Source organism: Zootoca vivipara, chromosome 3, assembly GCF_963506605.1.
Source record: "Zootoca vivipara chromosome 3, rZooViv1.1, whole genome shotgun sequence".
Lineage (NCBI taxonomy): Eukaryota > Metazoa > Chordata > Lepidosauria > Squamata > Lacertidae > Zootoca > Zootoca vivipara.
In genome coordinates, this window is record NC_083278.1 from 621,892 (window position 1) to 642,615 (window position 20,724).

At 44.3% G+C, this 20,724-nt stretch overlaps 1 protein-coding gene across 4 annotated transcripts in view; it reads left to right on the forward strand.

Moving 5' to 3' along the window:
* Positions 1-20,724, forward strand: part of PKHD1 (PKHD1 ciliary IPT domain containing fibrocystin/polyductin) — a 248,505-nt gene that overhangs the window by 97,258 nt on the left and 130,523 nt on the right. For all 4 annotated transcript variants that reach the window (XM_060272305.1, XM_035110412.2, XM_060272303.1 and 1 more), the window contains 4 exons: positions 1,659-1,871; positions 13,126-13,333; positions 16,178-16,335; positions 18,403-18,597. In XM_060272305.1, the coding sequence (XP_060128288.1) occupies positions 1,659-1,871; positions 13,126-13,333; positions 16,178-16,335; positions 18,403-18,597 (774 nt within the window). The remainder of the gene's footprint in view (positions 1-1,658; positions 1,872-13,125; positions 13,334-16,177; positions 16,336-18,402; positions 18,598-20,724) is intronic.

The following is a 20,724-nucleotide window of genomic DNA, read 5'->3' on the forward strand; positions in this document are numbered from 1 at the left end:
AACATGGGAGTTAAAAGTGAGATCAAATGATGCTGCTCTTGCTCTTTGACAATATGGTTTTCTCCTTATTTCATATGTAAATCAGGGTTGTAAAAATCTCTTGGTTCCATTTTCACAGAGGTCCTGGAGAGACTTGCTCTCATGAAAGGTGTTAACTTTCTCTTTGTGGAAAACATCTTTTATGTCAGGGATGGGGAACTTTGGCCCTTCAGATGTAGGGAACTGCAGTTCCCATGATTCTTACCATAGTTTATGCTTCCAGGGACTGATGGGAATGGGAGTCCAATGACATCTCCATTTCTGTTTGATATACTACCCAATGTAAATTGCCTACCCTTCAACTGCCCCGTTTTAAGTGGGGGTGTCCTGGAATCACAGAAGCCAATCCCAGTCTCTGTTTGATTCCTGGATGTCCCATGTTTTGGTCCGGTGTTCTAGGGTGAGTCTTTGTGCCTGAGCGCTGGACCAAAAGATTCTGGTGCTTGTGAGCAGGGTGACGCCAGAGAGCTGAAGGTCCAGCCCTCCAACATGACCCTCTAATGAGCCCAGAGTGCTGGTGCTGTGCTCTCATGCCATGCACTCACCCCACTTTTTTCGGGGTGAGAGCATGGCGTGGGATACATGAGTGGCCCAGGAGCGATGAGTGTCCTAATTTCAGGTAAGAAAAAGTTTGAAAGCAAAGTATGTTAGAGTTTGCCTTTGTATTTAAATTTATGTTCATTATGCTCAGGATTTTGTAATAAATGAATAAATGTATAGTATGGTATAGTATAGAGGAGGCATGTCCTACAGGTAGATTGTGATCTACCGGTAGATCACTGGACATCTGCGGTAGATCACTGGTAGATCACTGCCTCCTCCCAAAGAAGCTGAACAACTGTGGCTCCCCTAAAAAAAGCTCAACATTTTATCCCCTCCCTGAAAAAACTTGACAACTTTGACCTGAACCCCCCCAAAATGGGCCTTCCTCCTTTCCTTCTTCCTTAAAAAAGCTCGACAACTTTGACCTGGACCCACTGCCAGTTTTTAACTCTGTGAGTAGATCGCAGTCTCTTGGGAGTTGGCCACCCCTGGTATAGAGTGTGGAACAAGGAATAAAATGTAGTTGTTTTTATTAAATATAAACTACAAAACATAACCAATACAAGTAAAAATTCACTTTTAAAGACCAGATTATCACAGTGTTGTGGGTGAGGGGGATTGTGGACAGAGTTGGTGCAGATAGCTTCTTTTTTACCGACATGTCTTTGAAAACCCTCCCATAATGACCTGGTGAGAGCTGCTTCATGCTTTTTAAATTTTGGAGATACAGTGGTACTTTGGTTTTTGAACGTAATCTGTTCCGGAAGACTGTTTGAGTTGTGAAATGTTTGAAAACCCAAAATAGCTGACAGCTAGGTCTCAGGATATTGCACTCATCTTTGACTTCTGAGGCGTGTTCGAAAACCAAAGCATTTTCTTCCGGGTTTACGGCGTTCAAAAACGGAAATGTTCGTCAATGGAGACGTTCGAAAACCGAGGTACCACTGTAATGTTTGCCTTCTTTGTTGGGGCAGGGGGGTAGTGGGGAGATTATATAATGAACAAGACAGTTCTGCTATGTTGATGAGACTACACCTTCCTACTGTTAATTATTGTTAATGCTGTTTCTGTTTCAGGAGGCAAGCTTGTGTTTGTTGGCCCTGGGCCAATAGAGCTCCATGCTCATTACATTCTGGTATCAGATGGAGGAGAACTTCGGGTTGGCTCTCCTGGTCAGCCTTTCTGTGGCAAAGCTCACCTGCACCTCCAGGGCAGTTTGCACTCTCCAGCATCCTTTCCATATGGGGCCAAATTTCTGGCTGTGAGGAACGGAACCCTTTCTATGCACGGTGAGATTTAGCCACAATTGTGTCTGTTAGATGTTTCAAAAATGCTCAGCATTAACAAAACCCATATTTTCCAGTTGATTAAAATAGCTTGCACTCAGATCTCTCTTAAAGAGAACTGTGGAATATTTCAGCAGCCCTGAACATCCACTCTCCCTTATAAAACGGTGTAGGAATTATTTGCACCCTCTCTAGTGCCGTAGTAGAGCATCTCCAGGTACGGATGGTCTTATTCTCAGGATAAGGCCGCTTCCTGTAGTGGAAGGGCCAGAGTTCAGTGGTAGAACATGGCTTTGCATACAGAAGGTCCCAGATTCCATTCCTAGCAGCTCCAGAAGACTCCTTGCCTGAAATCCTGGAGAACAGCTGCTAGCCTGTGTAGGCAATGCGGGCAAGTTCCAGTGGTCTGACTCAGTATAAGGCAGCTTTCTATGTACTTTCTACTTAGGATAGAGCCAAGACAAGTGAATTAGGTTCTGAAAATGCTGTTTTATTCCTCAATTAGTTAAGTACTTCCTTGCTTATATGGCAAAGTCAGTTTGGGTAGACACCTTCCTTTTAGCAAAACCCTGATATGTTTGTACTAGTACACTGCTTTGCATTGTGTCTAGAGTGAGTTCTGAATTACTGTGCTCCATCTAGGCACCATGGTAACACCGGTGCCCAGGTTTGTCTCTCATTATCCTTCTCTTTTGTATAATAAGATATACCAAATATTATATTCATTAATTTAAGAATTTATATCCTGCCCTTCATGATACGGTCATAGGACAGGTTACAGCATATCAAAATACATTACCGTAATTAAATACAACCAACACGCATGAATGCTTGAAGGTGCAATATAGTCGCTGCTTACTCTGAAGAGCATCACAAAAAAGGAAGGCCTAGTTACGCAAGCGGAATTCTTGGAGGGATGTCTCTGTTTTCCACCAAGGTCAGGCTGTTCAATTTACATTGCCTAGGCAACTGCTTAATATGCAGCATCACTCTTGCTGATAATGAATTCAAGTGGTGAGTGCTGACAGAATGAGGTCACTGAGAAACACGAGGGCAGTGTCGGCCTTCTCAAGGGAACCCTGATGTTTCCAGGAGTAAGTAAATAAATAATAAAACCAAAGGGTGCTAGCCAGCTCCAAATGCGAGCCTTCTACCATGATATGGTACAGGAGGCAGAGAGAAGGCGATGGACCCGCATCCCAAGGCCGGAAAAGCATTGACAGGAGCCCTGAAGAGGAGGAACTTTCTCAGAGGGGTGGAGGTGCAGAGCAACATTTTTTATTGGTCTTGCTTGTTCTCCCGATTGATGACCTGCCAGAACTATGGAGTGCTAGCATTTTCTTTCTGCTTGGATTTTACTAGTGCCCAATGCTAGCAGGAGAAGCATTTGTATGGAAGGCAACAGGACCTTGCCTCCAGAGCATTTGACCTAGGTGCCGTAAAAAGACAGAACATCCACATGAAATACCAATGGCTATTTCTAGTCATGTCCATGGCTGTAGAGTAGACTGGGTGATCAAAAAGAGTCGGTAAGGGAGAAGAACCGGGTGGCCTTGCCCATTCTATAGGAAACATCTTTTGGTTTCAGTTCTTCAGCAATTATGCAAGAAATATTGGGCTTGCCATCCCATCTCCTGTCCGAGGCGCATTTCCAGTGCATGGGTACAATTAAGTTTCACTCAAAGCATGTAATCCAGCATTTAGTCGTAATGCAGTTGAGCCTCTATAAATAAGATGGAAAAAAAGAACACATACTTTTCTGCCTTCATGCTGCTTATGTCAAATACAAACACATTTTCCTGGTTCCAATATAGCATCAACCTAGCTTGTAGTATGAAACAAATTGGAGTGCTTGTCAACATTTTTATAGTTTTGAAATAAACGTGTATAGCTAGAGCAGATCTAAATCATTAAACAAACAGGCTTTTGAGGTGGAGGAAAATCAGCTGTCTGAGTAGACAGGATTGAATGTAATTTGATTTCTTATTTTCCTTCCAAACAGAAAATTTGGGAGGAAACGTTCTATAGCAAGGGCTGAATCCTGATTGTTTAGTAACTGCCTGTCAGCTTCTTCCTTTGATATGTTAATATGACTAAGGGTTTTCCCAGAATTCTCTCCAAGTGGCAGTCCTGTGCTCGGGTGGTCGGAGTAGACGGGGAAATTGCCCTGTTGCCTTTGGCTTTACCCAGCTCCCCTGCCAATCAGACCCCACTCCCCATAAACTGCCTGCCAATCACATGTCAGGTTTAAAGGAGGTCTCAGTCAGCTGGGGTAACTTGAATTTTTGACAATGTAATTATGGCCCTTGTGTCCACAGCAGAAGCCTGAATAGGATGGAGAGAATTTTTATTATTATTGATTGTTCAGAAGAGAAATTTATCAATGTCTCTGGCTCTGTTCATATGCATTCCCCAAGAAACTCTCCTGACAAGTTTCCAAAGAGAAATCTAGCTTGGTGGCCTTGGCCATATCTTTGTCCTTTCCATTATAATCGATCTAGATGGGCTGGCTGTAGTTCCTGAGAGAACATATTTCAGGTGGTGCAAGCTTTGTCCAAGAGAGAGCATGCAAAAGAATTAGAATCATAGAATCATAGAGTTGGAAGAGACCACAAGGGCCATCCAGTCCAACCCCCTGCCAAGCAGAAAACACCATCAAAGCATTCTTGACATATGGCTGTCAAGCCTCCGCTTAAAGACCTCCAAAGAAGGAGACTCCACCACACTCCTTGGTAGCAAATTCCACTGCCGAACAGCTCTTACTGTCAGGAAGGTCTTCCTAATGTTTAGGTGGAATCTTCTTTCTTGTAGTTTGAATCCATTGCTCCGTGTCCGCTTCTCTGGAGCAGCAGAAAACAAACTTTCTCCCTCCTCTATATGACATCCTTTTATACATTTGAAAATGGCTATGATATCACCCCTTAACCTTCTCTTCTCCAGGCTAAACATACCCAGCTCCCTAAGCCGTTCCTCATAAGGCATTGTTTCCAGACCTTTGACCATTTTGGTTGCCCTCTTCTGGACACGTTCCAGCTGGTCAGTATCTTTCTTGAACTGCGGTGCCCAGAAGTGGACACAGTACTCCAGGTGAGGTCTGGGCAGAGCAGAATACAGTGGTACTATTACTTCCCTTGATCGAGATGCTATACTGCTATTGATGCAGCCCAGAATTGTATTGGCTTTTTTAGCTGCTGCATCACACTGCTGACTCATGTCAAGTTTGTGGTCTACCAAGACTCCTAGATCATTTTTACATGTACTGCTCTCAATCCAGGTGCCTCCCATCCTGTATTTGTGCCTTTCATTTTTATTTTTATTTTGCCCAAGTGTAGTACTTTACATTTCTCCCTGTTAAAATTCATCTTGTTTGCTTTGGCCCAGTTGTCTAATCTGTTAAGGTCATTTTGAAGAGTGATCCTGTCCTCTGGGGTATTAGCCACCCCTCCCAATTTGGTGTCGTCTGCAAACTTGCTCAGGATGCCCTCAAGCCCATCATCCAAGTCATTGATAAAGATGTTGAATAAGACTGGGCCCAGTCTTATTCATTTCCCCCCACTACGGCACAGATGAACTGTTTGACCGGTGTCTGGTGCAGGATTCAACACTGGAAGTGTCTGAACTTGTGTGTGAACATGACATATAACTTGATACTATTCCTGACATAATCAGGAATTCTCTCACCCCTCACCCTGTCCTTATGTGCTGTTCCTGCCTCTCTTGCTCTCTTATGGATAATTCCAGAGTCTTTGAAAACCTGAATCTTGGATGCAGAATAAACTAAACAAAGGCACTGTAGTTCTGAATCCAGTTCTCAGGCAACACTGAGAGCTTTTGGCCCTTCTTAGCTGATTGAGCTGTTTCCATACTAGGCATTTAGCCTGGGATTGCAATGTTTAGATAGCTCATTTTGTACAGAGCATTCATATGACGCATCGTCCAATTGTTGTTATCCTGTATTTTCCCTACCAGAAGAATAGTACAATCTCTCCTGGTGTAGATACCATTAGTGATACTCTTCTATGCATATATTTGAAGGGCAGGAGTTAGTGGGAGGCTTGGATATATACCCGGTGGCTGAACCAGTAACAGCTCAGCACACAGGCACCATAACCATTTTAGCATTTTTTTGTTTTTTAAAACTTTTATTTAATGTGAAGTGTGGATTTTATCTAGTTGGAAATAGCACTAAAATACTGTTTAAATTTTTATTTTGATATGCTCTTTTTATTTTATTACATCGCAATACCAATTTAAATAATAAATCAGGGGGAAAAAATCTGTCCAGTTACCACAATAAACCACCTTGCTGAAATGACATGGAAAGGGTTCCCCAATCTTTTATTTTTTAAGCATTATAGTTTGCCAGATCCAGATGCAAGCCATTCCTTGCAGGGCAATGAAATGGTGTCCACTGCAAAGATTAGAGTGAATGAGTGCTTTGCTTCTAGTGGTTGTTCAGGTGAATTGGACCTTCCTGTTCCTCATCTTCAGCACTGGGTATGACATAGCAGAATGTATACATAAAAGGGTGAATACGCCCAGGAATGTGGAGAGTTAAACACAATTCTTCTTCTAGCCAAAAGAAGCCCAGTGATTGGGTAACACCAGGAGCAACTTGTTTGGAAGTAGCTTTGGTTCCTCACCTTATTTTAACGTTTCAGTGGAAGATGCTATATACTTTCACATAAAGCATGAATCGTGAATAGTTGTTTTAAAATATGAACTAGAGATGAACTCCTGTTGAAATGTGGACCTAGATCACAGCAAGTAGCTTTTGGTTAATCAAGGCATCCGAGGCAAATTCTAGGTTTGTCTTTTAGCCAAGGAATCATCAGCCTTCCTTTCTTCACTCCCCCCACCCATCCAATTCCCCTTCATAATGACTGACTTTTAGCTCCTGAAGTTGTAGGCACCAGATCTTAACATTTGGATGATCATTTTGCCCTACACTGATGTTCCTAAAAGCGCTCATTCTGTCTCATTCACTAACTGCTCAGGAGATTAACTGGCAATAATGGAAAATGTGAGAAGCTGGTGATGAGTCTGTGTTGTACGTAGGCACTTGGCCATCATGACATCTCCCTCCCTTTCATAGCAGTGCAATCTGAATTACAGGTTCATTGCATTGCAGATCACATCTTGCCAGCTTGGTCCCGGATGCTATTGTCAACCGGCAATACCTCTGGAAAATACTGACAGCAATTTGCTAGCATTATAATGGCTGCAACATTGTAATGCAGAAGTTGGTTCACCCTAACTTAATTTGCTAGTGTTGGGTGGGACTGGACTGTTGTTGCCAGTAGCAGGGTGGTGTGGTGGACCTTACCAGGGAGAGTGGAAGGGGAAAGGCAGCGGCGAGTTCTGCTCACTCCCCTCTGGGGTGTGGCATTGGTGCCAAGGCATCGCCCCTGACGCCTCACCCCTAGGGAATTTCTCTTTGCCTGGAGCTCTGGTCAGCAAGAGACCAGCAAGAGACCAGCCCACTCTCTCACCGGCGGAGGGACTTGGATTCAGCCTGCCTGCAAATTGACTAATTGCAGGTGAGCCCAGGGGTGGTCTTTTTTGGAGGGGGGGGGGTGGAGTCCAAAGAGGACTCCACTCCATGAAAATAAAAGGTGGCCCACCCCTTCACTGGCACCACCGGTTCCCCCCCTATTTCTTACCCCCCCTCTTGGTTTCATCTTGTTGTTTGGTGTTTGACCTTGCTATGGAGGCTCTCGGCTGCCGTAATCAGGGCCAGGAGGTATTTTTCTGTCAGACTAATTGGCCTTGTCTGAGAGTTTTGCCTTCCTCACAACTTTGGTGGGTTAGGCATGGTTGGAGGGGAGGTTGTAAGCCTCTGCCTGCCCTTCTGAGGCAATGGAGCATCCCATTAATGGAATCCGGGACAAGGGATCCAGGACATTAGCACTGGGTTGAAATAGGCTAGAACGTTTATTGATTACAGGTGTAAGTAGGTTTTGGCCAAGGTATTGGGTATGTCTCTGGTATCAAGCAACTCACCTACTGTTTGATAAATAAGGTGGGGGCCATCCACTGACATACACCAGATGATATGATCCCACCAGGGCTGCCATTGGGAAGGGTGCTATAGCCCCTGGACTCCCATACACCCCTCTTCCTGGACCCCTTTAATGGTGTCTCCAGATTGGCCTGTTCCAACAGACCTTTGCCACCAATGCCTGTGTGGTTGGAAGCAGAGGTGCTGAGCGTTCCACCCACGGCCGAATGGGGAGAAAAAGAATGGGCCCCTGGAGCCCAGGTAAGTGGAGACCCCTAGCGACTGATATACTTTGAGACTTATGGAGAAGAATTGTCTTGAAGGCCTGCTTCTTGGGTAAGAGGAATAGCATGTTCTTGAAAATTGCTCACAAGTACAAAACACTGATTAACTTAATATTTGTGTTTCTAGGTAGTTATCCCCTTTCCAAAATATTACGCATGGTGAACAAAGAAAGAGAAAAAGTTGTCTGATGTGAGATGTTACAAGCAAAGTTCCAAATTTTGCAACATGATGCAATGGGAAATTCTACTTTCCTGCAGCAGGCTGTTCTCCTTCTGAAGTACTTTCTCTTTGATACTAGGAAGCTTCAGGGGTTTTTGCTTAAGGAGTTCTCAGTAACCCAGGACACTGAATATTCCTTAGCAGCAAATAGTGATATGGAATAGATTCATTTTCCATGTCTAGAGGACTTAGTCATCATAAATAAGCAAAGACCTCCTGTTTTATCAGAGGGAACGTATGAAAAGCTTGCATAGTGTCAACCAGCATATAAGCAACTTGAGAGAAGGTTGCTTTGCATCAACAAGCTGCCTACACAGAGAATTTGGCCTGAAGTAGCTTACAGAGGTGGCTCTAAACTTTCACAACAGGGAACAAACAGCGCCTGATTTATAGAAGTTGTGGAAGCTCCTTCCTATTTCAGCTACCCTGGTGCTTATAATACTGCCAAAGCACAAGTAGAAAAGATAGGAGAGAAAATCCAGGTTGATTTTGAATGGCTGCAGTTTGCTCAGGTCAATCTTAACTTATCCAATAGCCGTTTGGCAAAATGTTTGGAGGAAGATTTTAGGCTTCTAGAGCTGCTGAAGAAAAACTGAATGCAAGCTGTTGCTACAGGGCCACAATTCAGTGGTATTGCACATGATTTGCATGTAAAACAGGGGTAGCTGGCAGAGGAGCCGGGTATAGGGGGCGCAAGAGGCTTCAGTCCCCTCAGTATTTTGAGGCAGGGGACCCTGCCCCCCCAATATTGAGGGGGCTGACATTCCCCGCTGCTGCCAGGTGCCCTCCGCAGACCCCAGACCCCCTGCCCAAGAGCCCAGGAGCTGGGAGGGGGTTGGAACGAGCGAGAGCGAAGATCACCCTCCACGTGTTCTGCCCCTGCCAGGCACAGGCACGGAAATGGAGGCTGAGCACGGAGCCCAGCAGCCACACTCTGCCTCCCCCCCCCCCCGCATGCCATGAGGAGAAGGAGGTCGAGCACAGAAAACAGCTCCACGCTCCCCATCCAACACCCAGCGTGCAAGCACTGGCGGGATGCCATGTGGCTTGGCCTGCTGCTGCGTAGAGGGGCAAGTTGGCGCCCCTGGTAGCTGGTAACCTTTTGTAGACTGGGGTCCACGTTGACCCTACCAATGGAGAGACCTATCTTGAAAGAAGCGAAGAAATGCCAAAGGCTTCTGAAAACTGCGGATTCACTTCTTGGTGAGTCACATGGAGCTTCGGATGATGCAGAGCACTTACAACTCCAGCTCAGCGGCATCTTATGGGTTTTTGCATAGGGTGGGTGTTGAATTGCAGGATTGAGGACATGAAATTGCTCCCCCCCATTACCCCACTGCACTTGGGGAAGCCCACAGCAGAAGGTAAGAAAATTCATGGGGGGGGGAACTCCAAGTGTTTTTTGGTGGCCAATGAAGATCTTGGCAATTATCATAGAATCATAGAGTTGGAAGAGACCACAAGGGCCATCCAGTCCAACCCCCCGCCAAGCAGGAAACACCATCAAAGCATTCCTGACAGATGGCTGTCAAGCCTCTGCTTAAAGACCTCCAAAGAAGGAGACTCCACCACACTCCTTGGTAGCAAATTCCACTGCCGAACAGCTCTTACTGTCAGGAAGTTCTTCCAATTGCTGGTTTCAAATTTGGCAGCATTCTTCTGTGGGGAAAATATGCTTTCTTTTCCTCCTATAACAAAACAAAACAAATCCTATGGCCTTGGCCTAATAGTATGTTGATGGAAAGGGGGTGGCAGAGAAAAATAAAAGCAGGAGGCCTGACTACCGTATTTTTTTCTGAGGTCCCCCACCCACCAACAGTATTGCCTAGGGTACTGTACATTGCCTTGGTTGGGTCCCTGCACTCTGCTGGAACATGTCCTCCCCGGCAGATGACTGAAAGAACAGGTGACAGATGAATGTTGTCCTTGACAGGAAAAAGAGAGAGTTGGCAACCTCTGTTTACAGCCATCAACGATAGTTTCAGCATACTCTGCTTGTAATAGTTTTCCTCTTTCCTGTTTTATTGTGTTAAACTTCAAATATATAGTTTCAGCACAAGCAGGTTCTTTAACACCTCAGAGGATGCATCTACAGGTATAAAGCAACCTTGTGTACCTGGTCTGCTGAGTATTTACCAAAAATTTCCCCAAAACCTTATTTTATATTTTGAGTTGAAGAAGAATGGGGAGTGGGATGGAGCCCACTTCCTAACGCAGCTGAGAATGATGATGGCAACGGATTTGAAATGGGGCGCTCCACACCAGAAGAATGCAGGTGGCATCCGGTTATTTTGTAGCTATTCGGAATAATACAGTATGCATTACAGCAATACTGTACTGTACATGAAAAGCATTTGTGTGCCTTAATTTACAGAGTATACGCTTATGTTTCTGTTCTAACTGGTGTAGGTGTTGCCTCCCAAAATAGTCTGTGGAAGAGTTGTTTTCCAACCGGCACTAGTTAATAATTAAAAAAATGAATTAAATAATTGAGGAGTTTGCGTTGAGCCAATCCATATTTTAGTACTTGGGAATGTTTCCAGTGGCAGGTAAAGAATAACCGTAGTGGTTTTAATTTCCCTTGCTTTTGATTGCCATCCTTTTATGAGAAATAGAATGCCCTCTCTGGTGGGTTTATTTCTGACCCCCCCCTTCCCCAAGTATTGCTGTGGTGCTTGTGATAGCCCCTTGTGATCAATCTGTTTCTGGTGACAAGACTTCTGGCCAAAGCATTTTGTCTGTTGCAGAGGGCAAGCAAAGGGGTGATAGATCGTCTTGGAAATTGTCAGAGGAAGCATTTGCCCCCCAGGCCTTGTTCTCCCCAAGTTCTTCCCTGATCCCAGTGCCAAATTTTCTTTGGAATTGGCTCAGACTCGAGTCTTTGGAGGAAATCCAGCTTGTTGTTCTGAAGAGGTGGAACTCAGTGGAGATTTCTCCGGGGGAATTCAAGGCGAAGCTAAAATGGCACGGAAGAAGGCGACTTCAGCAACTATTAGTCACTCCTGGTTGGCACAGCTGTTGGAACTTTCAGCTAATGAACCAGTAATTTATGAAAGCTGGGAAAGCTGATGATCTATCTTTTCTGCTTTTGGATTATTTCCACAATTCATGAAGGTTAATCAAGTGTCAGGTTCCCAGTATACGGGTATAGATGTACTCATTAATACTTGTGGTCATATATTGCTTGTTATGCCATGAGAGTTCAGGTCCTTGTTTTCTAATTTTGAATGGAATGTGATTGTATCAATGGCAAGAACTGATCATTTGTTTTTCATTTCACTCAGCTTTCCCAACTCTTAACTCCCATCAGTCCCAACCATTGGATGATGTGTAGGGGGTAGTCCAAGACTTCAGGAAATCAGTCAGTCTGAGAAGGCTCGTCTAAGTGGGGTCAACACAGTATATTTCCCTTTATTGCATTTTAGACATGCAGACTGATGTCTGTCTTTTAGGTTTTTCCTTTGGCATGGCCTGTGCATAACTTTGTCTATTTAACTGTCTTAGCTCACAGTAAGTAGGAGGCATTGGCAATTCCACATGGTTTAAGTCACCTTATACCTACATTACCTACAACAAATGGTTTCCTATCCTCTCTTGTGTCTATGGTACTGGAGGTCACTGTATTTCAATATCTTCTGTGATCTTTGCTCCTGCAACTCTGCCATCCTCAGACACTTGGAAGCCTCATACATTTAAAAATGTTTCTGCGCTCTTTTGTTGCCCAGCATCTCTGGACTTCTCTCCATGTAGATGTGGTGCCCTGTAACTCTTCAAAGCTCACTTTAAGTTGAGATCCCTTCATTGCAGGGGGCTAGACTAGATGACCCTTGATATCTCTTCCAACTCTATGGCTCTATGATTTCTACCAAGCCCTAATTGCATGGTCCAGCATCTGCTCACACCCCTTGCCACTTTCTTCTTTCCACATTGTCAACACCAAGTGTGTAAGTTCATTGTATGTAGGATCTTAAATTTTTGGTTATGGAATTCTTACAAAATACCATGCATCTTGATGGTGTTGTATAAACAGTAATTTGTAGATGACAAGCTCCCTGAAAGTGTATTGCCGAAAGGTTCTCAAATACTTCACACTGACCTTGATACGGTAATCAATATGCAAAAGAGTCTATCTCCTCCACCCACATGGGGACTTTTAGAATCCTTTGTTTGCATTACAGTTGCATCAAAAATACTGACTGCATAGTCGGCGTGGATCATTGCTTTCTCTGTTTCCACATCACCCTTCTCTGTTGGCCTCCAAGTGCTTGAGGGTTTTCTTCTTTGTTTTGTTCTACATGATCATTTCAGTGTGCATGGAAGAAAAATGAGTGTGCTACTCTGTATTTTAACTGGCCTTAAGTTTAAAACAAACACAGAAGAGGGCAGAATGATTATTTAATGAGATGATTCATATTAATACATTAGCTTTACTGAAAGGGAAAGAAGAGAACATTTAAGGAAACTTTCAGAAGAAGGACCTGGGACTTCACCCATTTATCTCTGAGCATTGCCATCGTTGTGGCATATTATTCATAAATTCATTTAAAAGCTTTGGGAGGAATTCAATGGAGCACCAAGGAGGTTGCTCCAACAGTGCAACCATGCATAGTTGTTTACTGATTTTGCTTGAATTGTAGGTTTGAAGTACTTGGGAGATGAGATCAGAATGCTTAGTTTGTATGAAGAAAAAGTCAGGCTACAATACCTTTGTGCTCCTTGTCTCTCTTTATGTCTCTACACTTTATGTTGTAGGTTGTGTCCCTAAAGTGACAGTCACACACTTGAAATCAGCCGCACATCCCAATGATACAAAATTAGTTCTGGTGGATCATGTGGACTGGAAACCTGGAGATGAAGTTGTTATATGTGGAGGAGGGCCTAGAGATGCCCAGAAGCAAGAGGAAGTAGTGGCTGTCAAGACTGTAAATGGCACAGAACTCTATGTTTCATCTCCACTCAGGTAATTTTTCCAGCAGACTTTGATGTTAATGTAAATCTCATACAATTGTGCTTGGTGTCTGAAGAAGTGTGCATGCACACGAAAGTTTATACCAAGAACACACTTAGTTGGTCTCTAAGGTGCTACTGGACTATATATATATATAGAGAGAGAGAGAGAGAGAGAGAGAGAGAGAGAGAGTCCAGTAGCACCTTAGAGACCAATTGTTGTTGTTGTTGTTGTTTAGTCGTTTAGTCGTGTCCGACTCTTCGTGACCCCATGGACCATAGCACGCCAGGCACTCCTGTCTTGCACTGCCTCCCGTAGTTTGGTCAAACTCATGTTCGTAGCTTCGAGAACACTGTCCAACCATCTCGTCCTCTGTCGTCCCCTTCTCCTAGTGCCCTCAATCTTTCCCAACATCAGGGTCTTTTCCAAGGATTCTTCTCTTCTCATGAGGTGGCCAAAGTATTGGAGCCTCAGCTTCACGATCTGTCCTTCCAGGGAGCACTCAGGGCTGATTTCCTTAAGAATGGATAGGTTTGATCTTCTTGCAGTCCATGGGACTCTCAAGATATATTACAATTGTTCTTGGTTATTCTTCATATGTTAGAAATGTTTAAGGCTGTCTAGGCTCCCACTGGTTGACTGAGTACACAGGTTCTTGACTTTCTTCTTCTTCTTCTTCTTCTTCTTCTTCTTCTTCTTCTTCTTCTTCTTCTTCTTCTTCTTCTTCTTCTTCTTCTTCTTCTTCTTCTTCTTCTTCCTGGCTTTATTCCAGGATTCCCTACTGTGCTCAAACATAGATCAGGTTACATGGTTCAGAAGCCACAGCAGAGCTGTAAGATACATGTCCGGGCATAAGCTTAGAAGTTGTCCCAACACTTGACATCCGCCTAAAGCTTCCCTTTTGAAGTGCGAGGTGGCACAGTCATTCCCCGCACTGTTTTCCCCCAAGCCACAGGACTGGGCAAGCCAAAGGCCACTCCTATGAGTAGGCTGGATCTGCTGAGTCTTTGCACCAGAGCCAGAGTTGACATGGCTTCCTCACATAGGTGTTACCTCCCCAGAGGTAGGGAGCACGTTCCTGACAGGAGGCAGCGGTGGAGGCAGGTTGAGTGGCTGTCCTGTGATGGACAAGTTATCTGATGTCACTGAGCTGGGCCTCTCCTCTGAGAACCCACCCCACCCAAAAACATTGTCTGCCTGTCTATTACATTTATCTAGCCCCTCTATCTTGCAAGGGACTTAAGGTGGTGTGTACATGGTTCTTCTCCTTCCAGTTTCATCATCACAACAACCGTGTAAGGTAGGCTAGGAGATGGTGGCTGGCCCAAGGTCACCCAGTGAGTTTCAGAGCTGAGTGGGGATTTGAACTCTTGTCTCCCAGGTCATAGCCCAACACGCTAACCATTACACCACACAGGCTCTAGATCATCACTTGCCACACCACTGGGCTCTTCTCCAGAATCCAGTTCAGCACCTTCGTCCCATTCATCTGCCCTTCTCTGGCCAGTCCTGTCAAGACATTTCCATGTGGCTCATGACATTTACTAAGGAGCAATCCAAACATCTCTCAAGCCCACCTCACTGTTAGGATCGCCCTACTCTTGTGTAGGACCCTGGTAGAGACACATGCCCAACTGGCAAGTTCTCTCTCTCCTGGTCGATGGTTCGGGAGCTTCAAAAGCTTTCTTCAGTCCGAACATCACAGCGACGGATACCAAGAGGCATCAGCACACTTACGATCCTGCGGAGTGTTGGCAGTTTGTGTAACAGAACTCAGTAGCACAGCATTTTGGTTAATCTACTTTATTTACATTTAATACACTTGGAGCATTCTGACTTAGCTCCTTCCTATTTCTCATCAGATAGCAAAGAGAGGAAAAACAAAGGACAATAGTCCAACATCACGGAACACAGTAACACAAAACATACTGTCTCCGTCACTTCCCACTATGTGGAATGAAAACATACACCGCCATGTGATAGACAACAATCCTATGACTGCAAACACGGAGCAAGAATCCTAACACTCTCTGCCATTGCATGAGGCCCAGTGTGGGTTGCTTGGGTGCATAAGTGTGCATAGCCATCTTAACTGCCCCCCCCATCTGTTTAAGTCGCTGTGCACCAGCAGGGTTGCAAATGGAGTGATGGTCCCACTGCTCTGTAAAGTCCTACTGGTGTGGAAGGGCGGGGAGATTTGGATTGTGCCCTAACCCTTATTGCATTCAGTGGGTCTTACTTCTGGTAAACATTTTAAGGATTTTACTATTAGTATGCAAAGTATTGCTTGTAATGATATAGGAGAAATTACTGTAACCTTGCAGTTGTACGGTGAAACTGCATTCATGTGGTTGCATCACAACTCAAGCAGCCACTTATGTGCATGGTTATATATGTAGACTGGGTACGATTGGAGAAGAAGGGAAACTATTATTTGCATGCTCAGAAAATCCCATTCTTACTGTTGCAGCACATATATCCAGAGCTCAGCACTGGAGCTAAACATGTGTTCCAAGCCTCAAAGACCTTGCACCTCCTATTTCCAGAGGGGTAGTCTCTGGAAACCGAAACCAACAAAGAGCCTTAAACAAATTTATCATTGCATACGGTAATTTATCATAGCAAATTTATTATCATGGCAAATAATATTATATTGGCAAATTTATCATCAAACAAACCAAGTTTTTTCCTTGTTTGGTTTGGCTTGAGGTGCCGTGAGGCAATTGCAAACAGCTCATCAGAAGATAATGAAAGGTAAAAAGGTACGGATGGCAACTGAATTCTGGCTCTCATTTGTGACTAGATTTATGGTACAAAAATCTAAGCTGTCTATGATTGTTCCTTTCTATCCTATAGGTATCCTCATGGTATTGCTGAAGAACAAGTGTCTGGAGAGCACCATGTTTTCAGAGCTCTTGTGGCATTGGTCAGTCGGAGTGTGGTCATCTATGGAAATGTCACCACGGAAAGGGCTTCCCACCTGCAGCAGTGCAAAGAAACTGATATTTCAGGAGGTGAGAAAGAGGGTACTCTAAGGGTAATATAAAGAGATTAATAGAATCACAGAATTGGAAGGGACCCAAGGGTCATCCAACTTCTGCTTAAAAACCTCCAAGGAAGGAGAGTCCCTCACCTCTTGTGGGAGTCTCTTCCACTGCCGATCAGCTCTTACTGTCAAAAAGTTTTTCCTAATGTTTACTCCTTTCTTGTAACTTGAAGCCATTGGCTTGAGTCCTACCCTCCAGAGCAGGAGAAAACAAGCATGTTCCCTCTTCCATGTGACAGCTCCTAAGATATTTGAAGATGGCTATCATATCTCCTCTCATTACAGGTAGGTAGCCATGTTGGTCGAAACAAACAAACAAACAAACAAACAAACAAACAAAGAACAGTTCCTTCCAGTAGCACCTTAGAGACAAACTAAGTTTGCCATAGGTATGAGCTTTCGTGTGCATGCACCCTCCTCCTCTTTTCCAGGCTACACATCCCCAGCTCCTTCAACCTTTCCTCATAAGGCTTGGTTTCCAGACCCTTGATCATCTTGGTTGCCCTCCTCTTCACATGTTTCAGCTTGCAACATCCTTCTTAAATTGTGATGCCCAGAATTGGACACAGTTTTTCAAGTGTGGTCTGACCAAGGCAGAATAGAGTGGTACTATTACTTCCCTTGCTCTGGACACTAGACTTCTGTTGATGGGCAGGGTATAATTTATTATTATTATTATTATTATTATTATTATTATTATTATATTTAATGTTGATGCAGTCTAGAATGATGCTAGCTTTTTTGCTGCTGCATCACACTGTTGACTCATCTTAAGCTTGTGCTCCACCAAGACCCCTAGATCCTTTTCACATTTATTGCTACTAAGCCAGATGTCCCCCATCCTATATTTGTGCATCTGGTTCTTTCCCCCTAAGTGCTGAACATGTCCCTACTGAAATTCATTTTGTTAGCCTGGGCTCAGTTCTCCAATCTGTTAAGGTCATTTTGAATTTGATTCTGTCTTCTGCGGCATTAGCTACCCCTCCCAGTTTGGTGTCATCTGCAAATTTGATGAGCATCCCCTCAATTCTTTCATCCAAGTCATTTATAAAGATGTTGAACAACAACAGGCCCAGGACAGAACCCTGCAGCACCCCATTTGTCACTTTTTTCCACGATGATGAGGAACCATTCTGACTGATAGCTGTGTTCCAGTCTCCATACAAGTATGGGACCAGCTGGGTATGGGAGGATATGTAAATTTTGGTTTTCTCAGTTTTTCATTGTTCCAATCTTAAATTTAGTATTCCACATTTCTGCAGCAATTTGTGATTTTTAAAAAAGCCTTATGAAGATTATTCAGCATTTTAATGTGAATTTCTCCCAACAAACACATTTTTAATGCACTTTTGACTAATGCACATATTTTTGCAAGTAATTTACCATAATAAAATGCATGATTGCATTTTTGTATTGTATTTTCACTAATATATTCATTTTAATGAACGTTTCCCCTATATATTTGTAATTATTGGTTGGAGACCTGCCTCACAAAATTCGGATAAGTGTGAATTTTGAAGGATGGCTGTGTTTTTGTTCTCATTCTTTCAGAAAGTGCAAATTAATAGATTTGGCTTTAAATGTGAATTTCTCTTCCATCCATAGCACCAGTGAATTAAGTTAGTTCATTTTAGAATGCAAACCAAACAAATCTCCCTACTCCATCCCTTCTTGTTATTCACATCTGGGGTATCCTGAACATTTCAGAAATAATTTTGTGAATTATTTGTCACTTAAATTCTTATTGAGCAGCACTAGTAGAAGAATAGCTGTTATGATTTGCTTTGCACATTTAGGCTTTTTGTGTGAATGGCGATCATGTGAGCACTCTAATGAACAAACATTGTGCCATCAGCCTGAATAAGTTTCACCTCCTTCACCTCCTGTGAGTGGAGCATGTCATAAACCTAAAGTATTTAATGTCTCATGTTTACATCTCTTTTTTTGTAATTTGATGGAAGATTGTGAAGATGCCTCATCTTTTTCAAACATTTGCCCTGCATGCTATATGTATACCTTCATCGTTGCTTTTCAGATGTCTCAGAATGTTTCTACAAGAAAAGTGAGCGGAAACTTGGATCGCGGGATATGGGGGCTGTTGTCATTGTGCAGTCCTACAGTGGTGAAGAGACTCAGCTTCGTTTAGAAGGCGTACAGTTCCGGCATGTAGGCCAAGCTTTCCAGAAGCATCTCAGTGCACTGACCGTTGCTGGAAATGCCCACATGACTAGTGAGCAAAAATTATTATATTTTGTATCTTAAAGGTAAAGGTAAAGGGACCCTTGACCATTAGGTCCAGTCGTGACCGACTCTGGGGTTGCGCGCTCATCTCGCATTATTGGCCGAGGGAGCCGGCGTATAGCTTCCAGGTCATGTGGCCAGCATGACAAAGCCGCTTCTGGCAAACCAGAGCAGCACATAGAAACGCCGTTTACCTTTCCGCTATAGCGGTTCCTATTTATCTACTTGCATTTTTTGATGTGCTTTCGAACTGCTAGGTTGGCAGGAGCTGGGACCAAGCAACGGGAGCTCACCCCGTCACAGGGATTCGAACCGCCAACCTTTTGATCAGCAAGCCCGAGGCTCTGTGGTTTAGACCACAGCGCCACCTGGGTCCCTCCAATTGTATCTTAGCAGCCTTTTAAAAAAATGAACAGTTGTTGGTCTTAACTGAGTTCCATCATACGTCTTGATAGAAAGACATTGCTAAAATCTCAAAATCCAGGAGTCGGGCTTATTAGCTGTTCAACTTCGTAGACCTTTATTTCAGTCAGACAATAACACTTTTTCTGGACTAATAAAAGGAGATTTTTGGTAACCATTGCTCAGTCCAAAATGTCCCTTTCTGGGGGTGATGTCACCATGATGCTTCAGCAGGTGCTGGGTGGTCAACTTGAAATATCCCTGGGTGAAGCTGGTTATCTAGAAATATTTCAGTTGGCTTCCAGATTCTTTCGGGGAGCAAGACCAGAACACTGCCTTGGTTACCCTGTAGGATGACATTCGCAAGACAGACAGGAATTGAGGGATCAGGACTAGAAGAAGAGAAGAAGAGTCTGGATTTGATATCCTGCTTTATCACTACCCTAAGGAGTCTCAAAGCGGCTAACATTCTCCTTTCCCTTCCTCCCCCACAACAAACCCTCTGTGAGGTGAGTGGGGCTGAGAGACTTCAGAGAAGTGGGACTAGCCCAAGGTCACCCAGCAGCTGCATGTGGAGGAGCGGAGAAGCGAACCCAGTTCACCAGATTACGAGTCTACCACTCTTACACCACACTGGCTCCCTACAGCTTGTGGCTGATCTGCATTTAGATTTAGATAGACTGATTGCTTCCCAGTTGGCACTTTAATTTGGCAGGGATGCCAACTGCAGCATATCCTCTAGGGAAAATGTGATCAGGTTGTGGTTATTTATGCCCTGGTGGCATCCAGGTTAGATTACAGCCATGCTCTAAATGAGGAGATGGCCATGAAGACTATGTAGAAACTTCATTTCATTCGGTATAAATCTGAAAGGCTGCTGACGGTTACTTATAAGAAAAAAAACGTATTGTCAGGGAGTTGTTGCGACTACTCCCGAGTAAAGACACTCCAGTCCGTTCTGTTTTTAAAGGTTTTATTGTGCATACTATTTACAGTGCAGAGATAGCAGAAATCATGACCTCCTAGTCACTCTCGGAATCTGGCAACGGCGCCCTTTTGTTTCAGGGCCAGCATAATAGCTTGGGCAACCCGAAACGTCACCCCTTAGCCCTGTGTTTGGGCGCATGCCTCAATTCGGGCCCCTTGCTGGCTGGGGCAGTGCCTGGGCTCCAGTGCCTCCCTGAGCCGTCCCTCCTCCACTTGTTGGTCAGAGTGGTGCAGGGCTCTGATGCCGAGCCTTTCCTCCTCCATTCCTCTTCCCCCGGACCCGCTGCTAGCGCTGTTGCTGGGTGAAATGCTAGTCAGGATGACGGGGGGAGGCTCCCTGTAGGGAGTCCCCCTGACAGTATGTTTTCAGTTTTTAGGGTTTCCCTGGCATTTGATGTGTTCCCATGCACAATTCAAACTGCAGATCTTGTCCTATAAAGCCCTAAATAGCATAGGGCCAAGAGCCACCTGGTCCCATAGGGATCAGCCCAATTGTTAAGATCTTATTTGGAGGATGGCCTTTAAGAACTCACATGCTCAGAACCAAGGTTGACAGTTTCCAGGGATAGATCCTCCCTGGTGGTGTCATCTTGCTGTGGTCTAAACCACTGAGCCTAGGGCTTGCTGATCAGAAGGTCGGCGGTTCGAATCCCCGCGACGGGGTGAGCTCCCGTTGCTCAGTCCCAGCTCCTGCCCACCTAGCAGTTCGAAAGCACGTCAAAGTGCA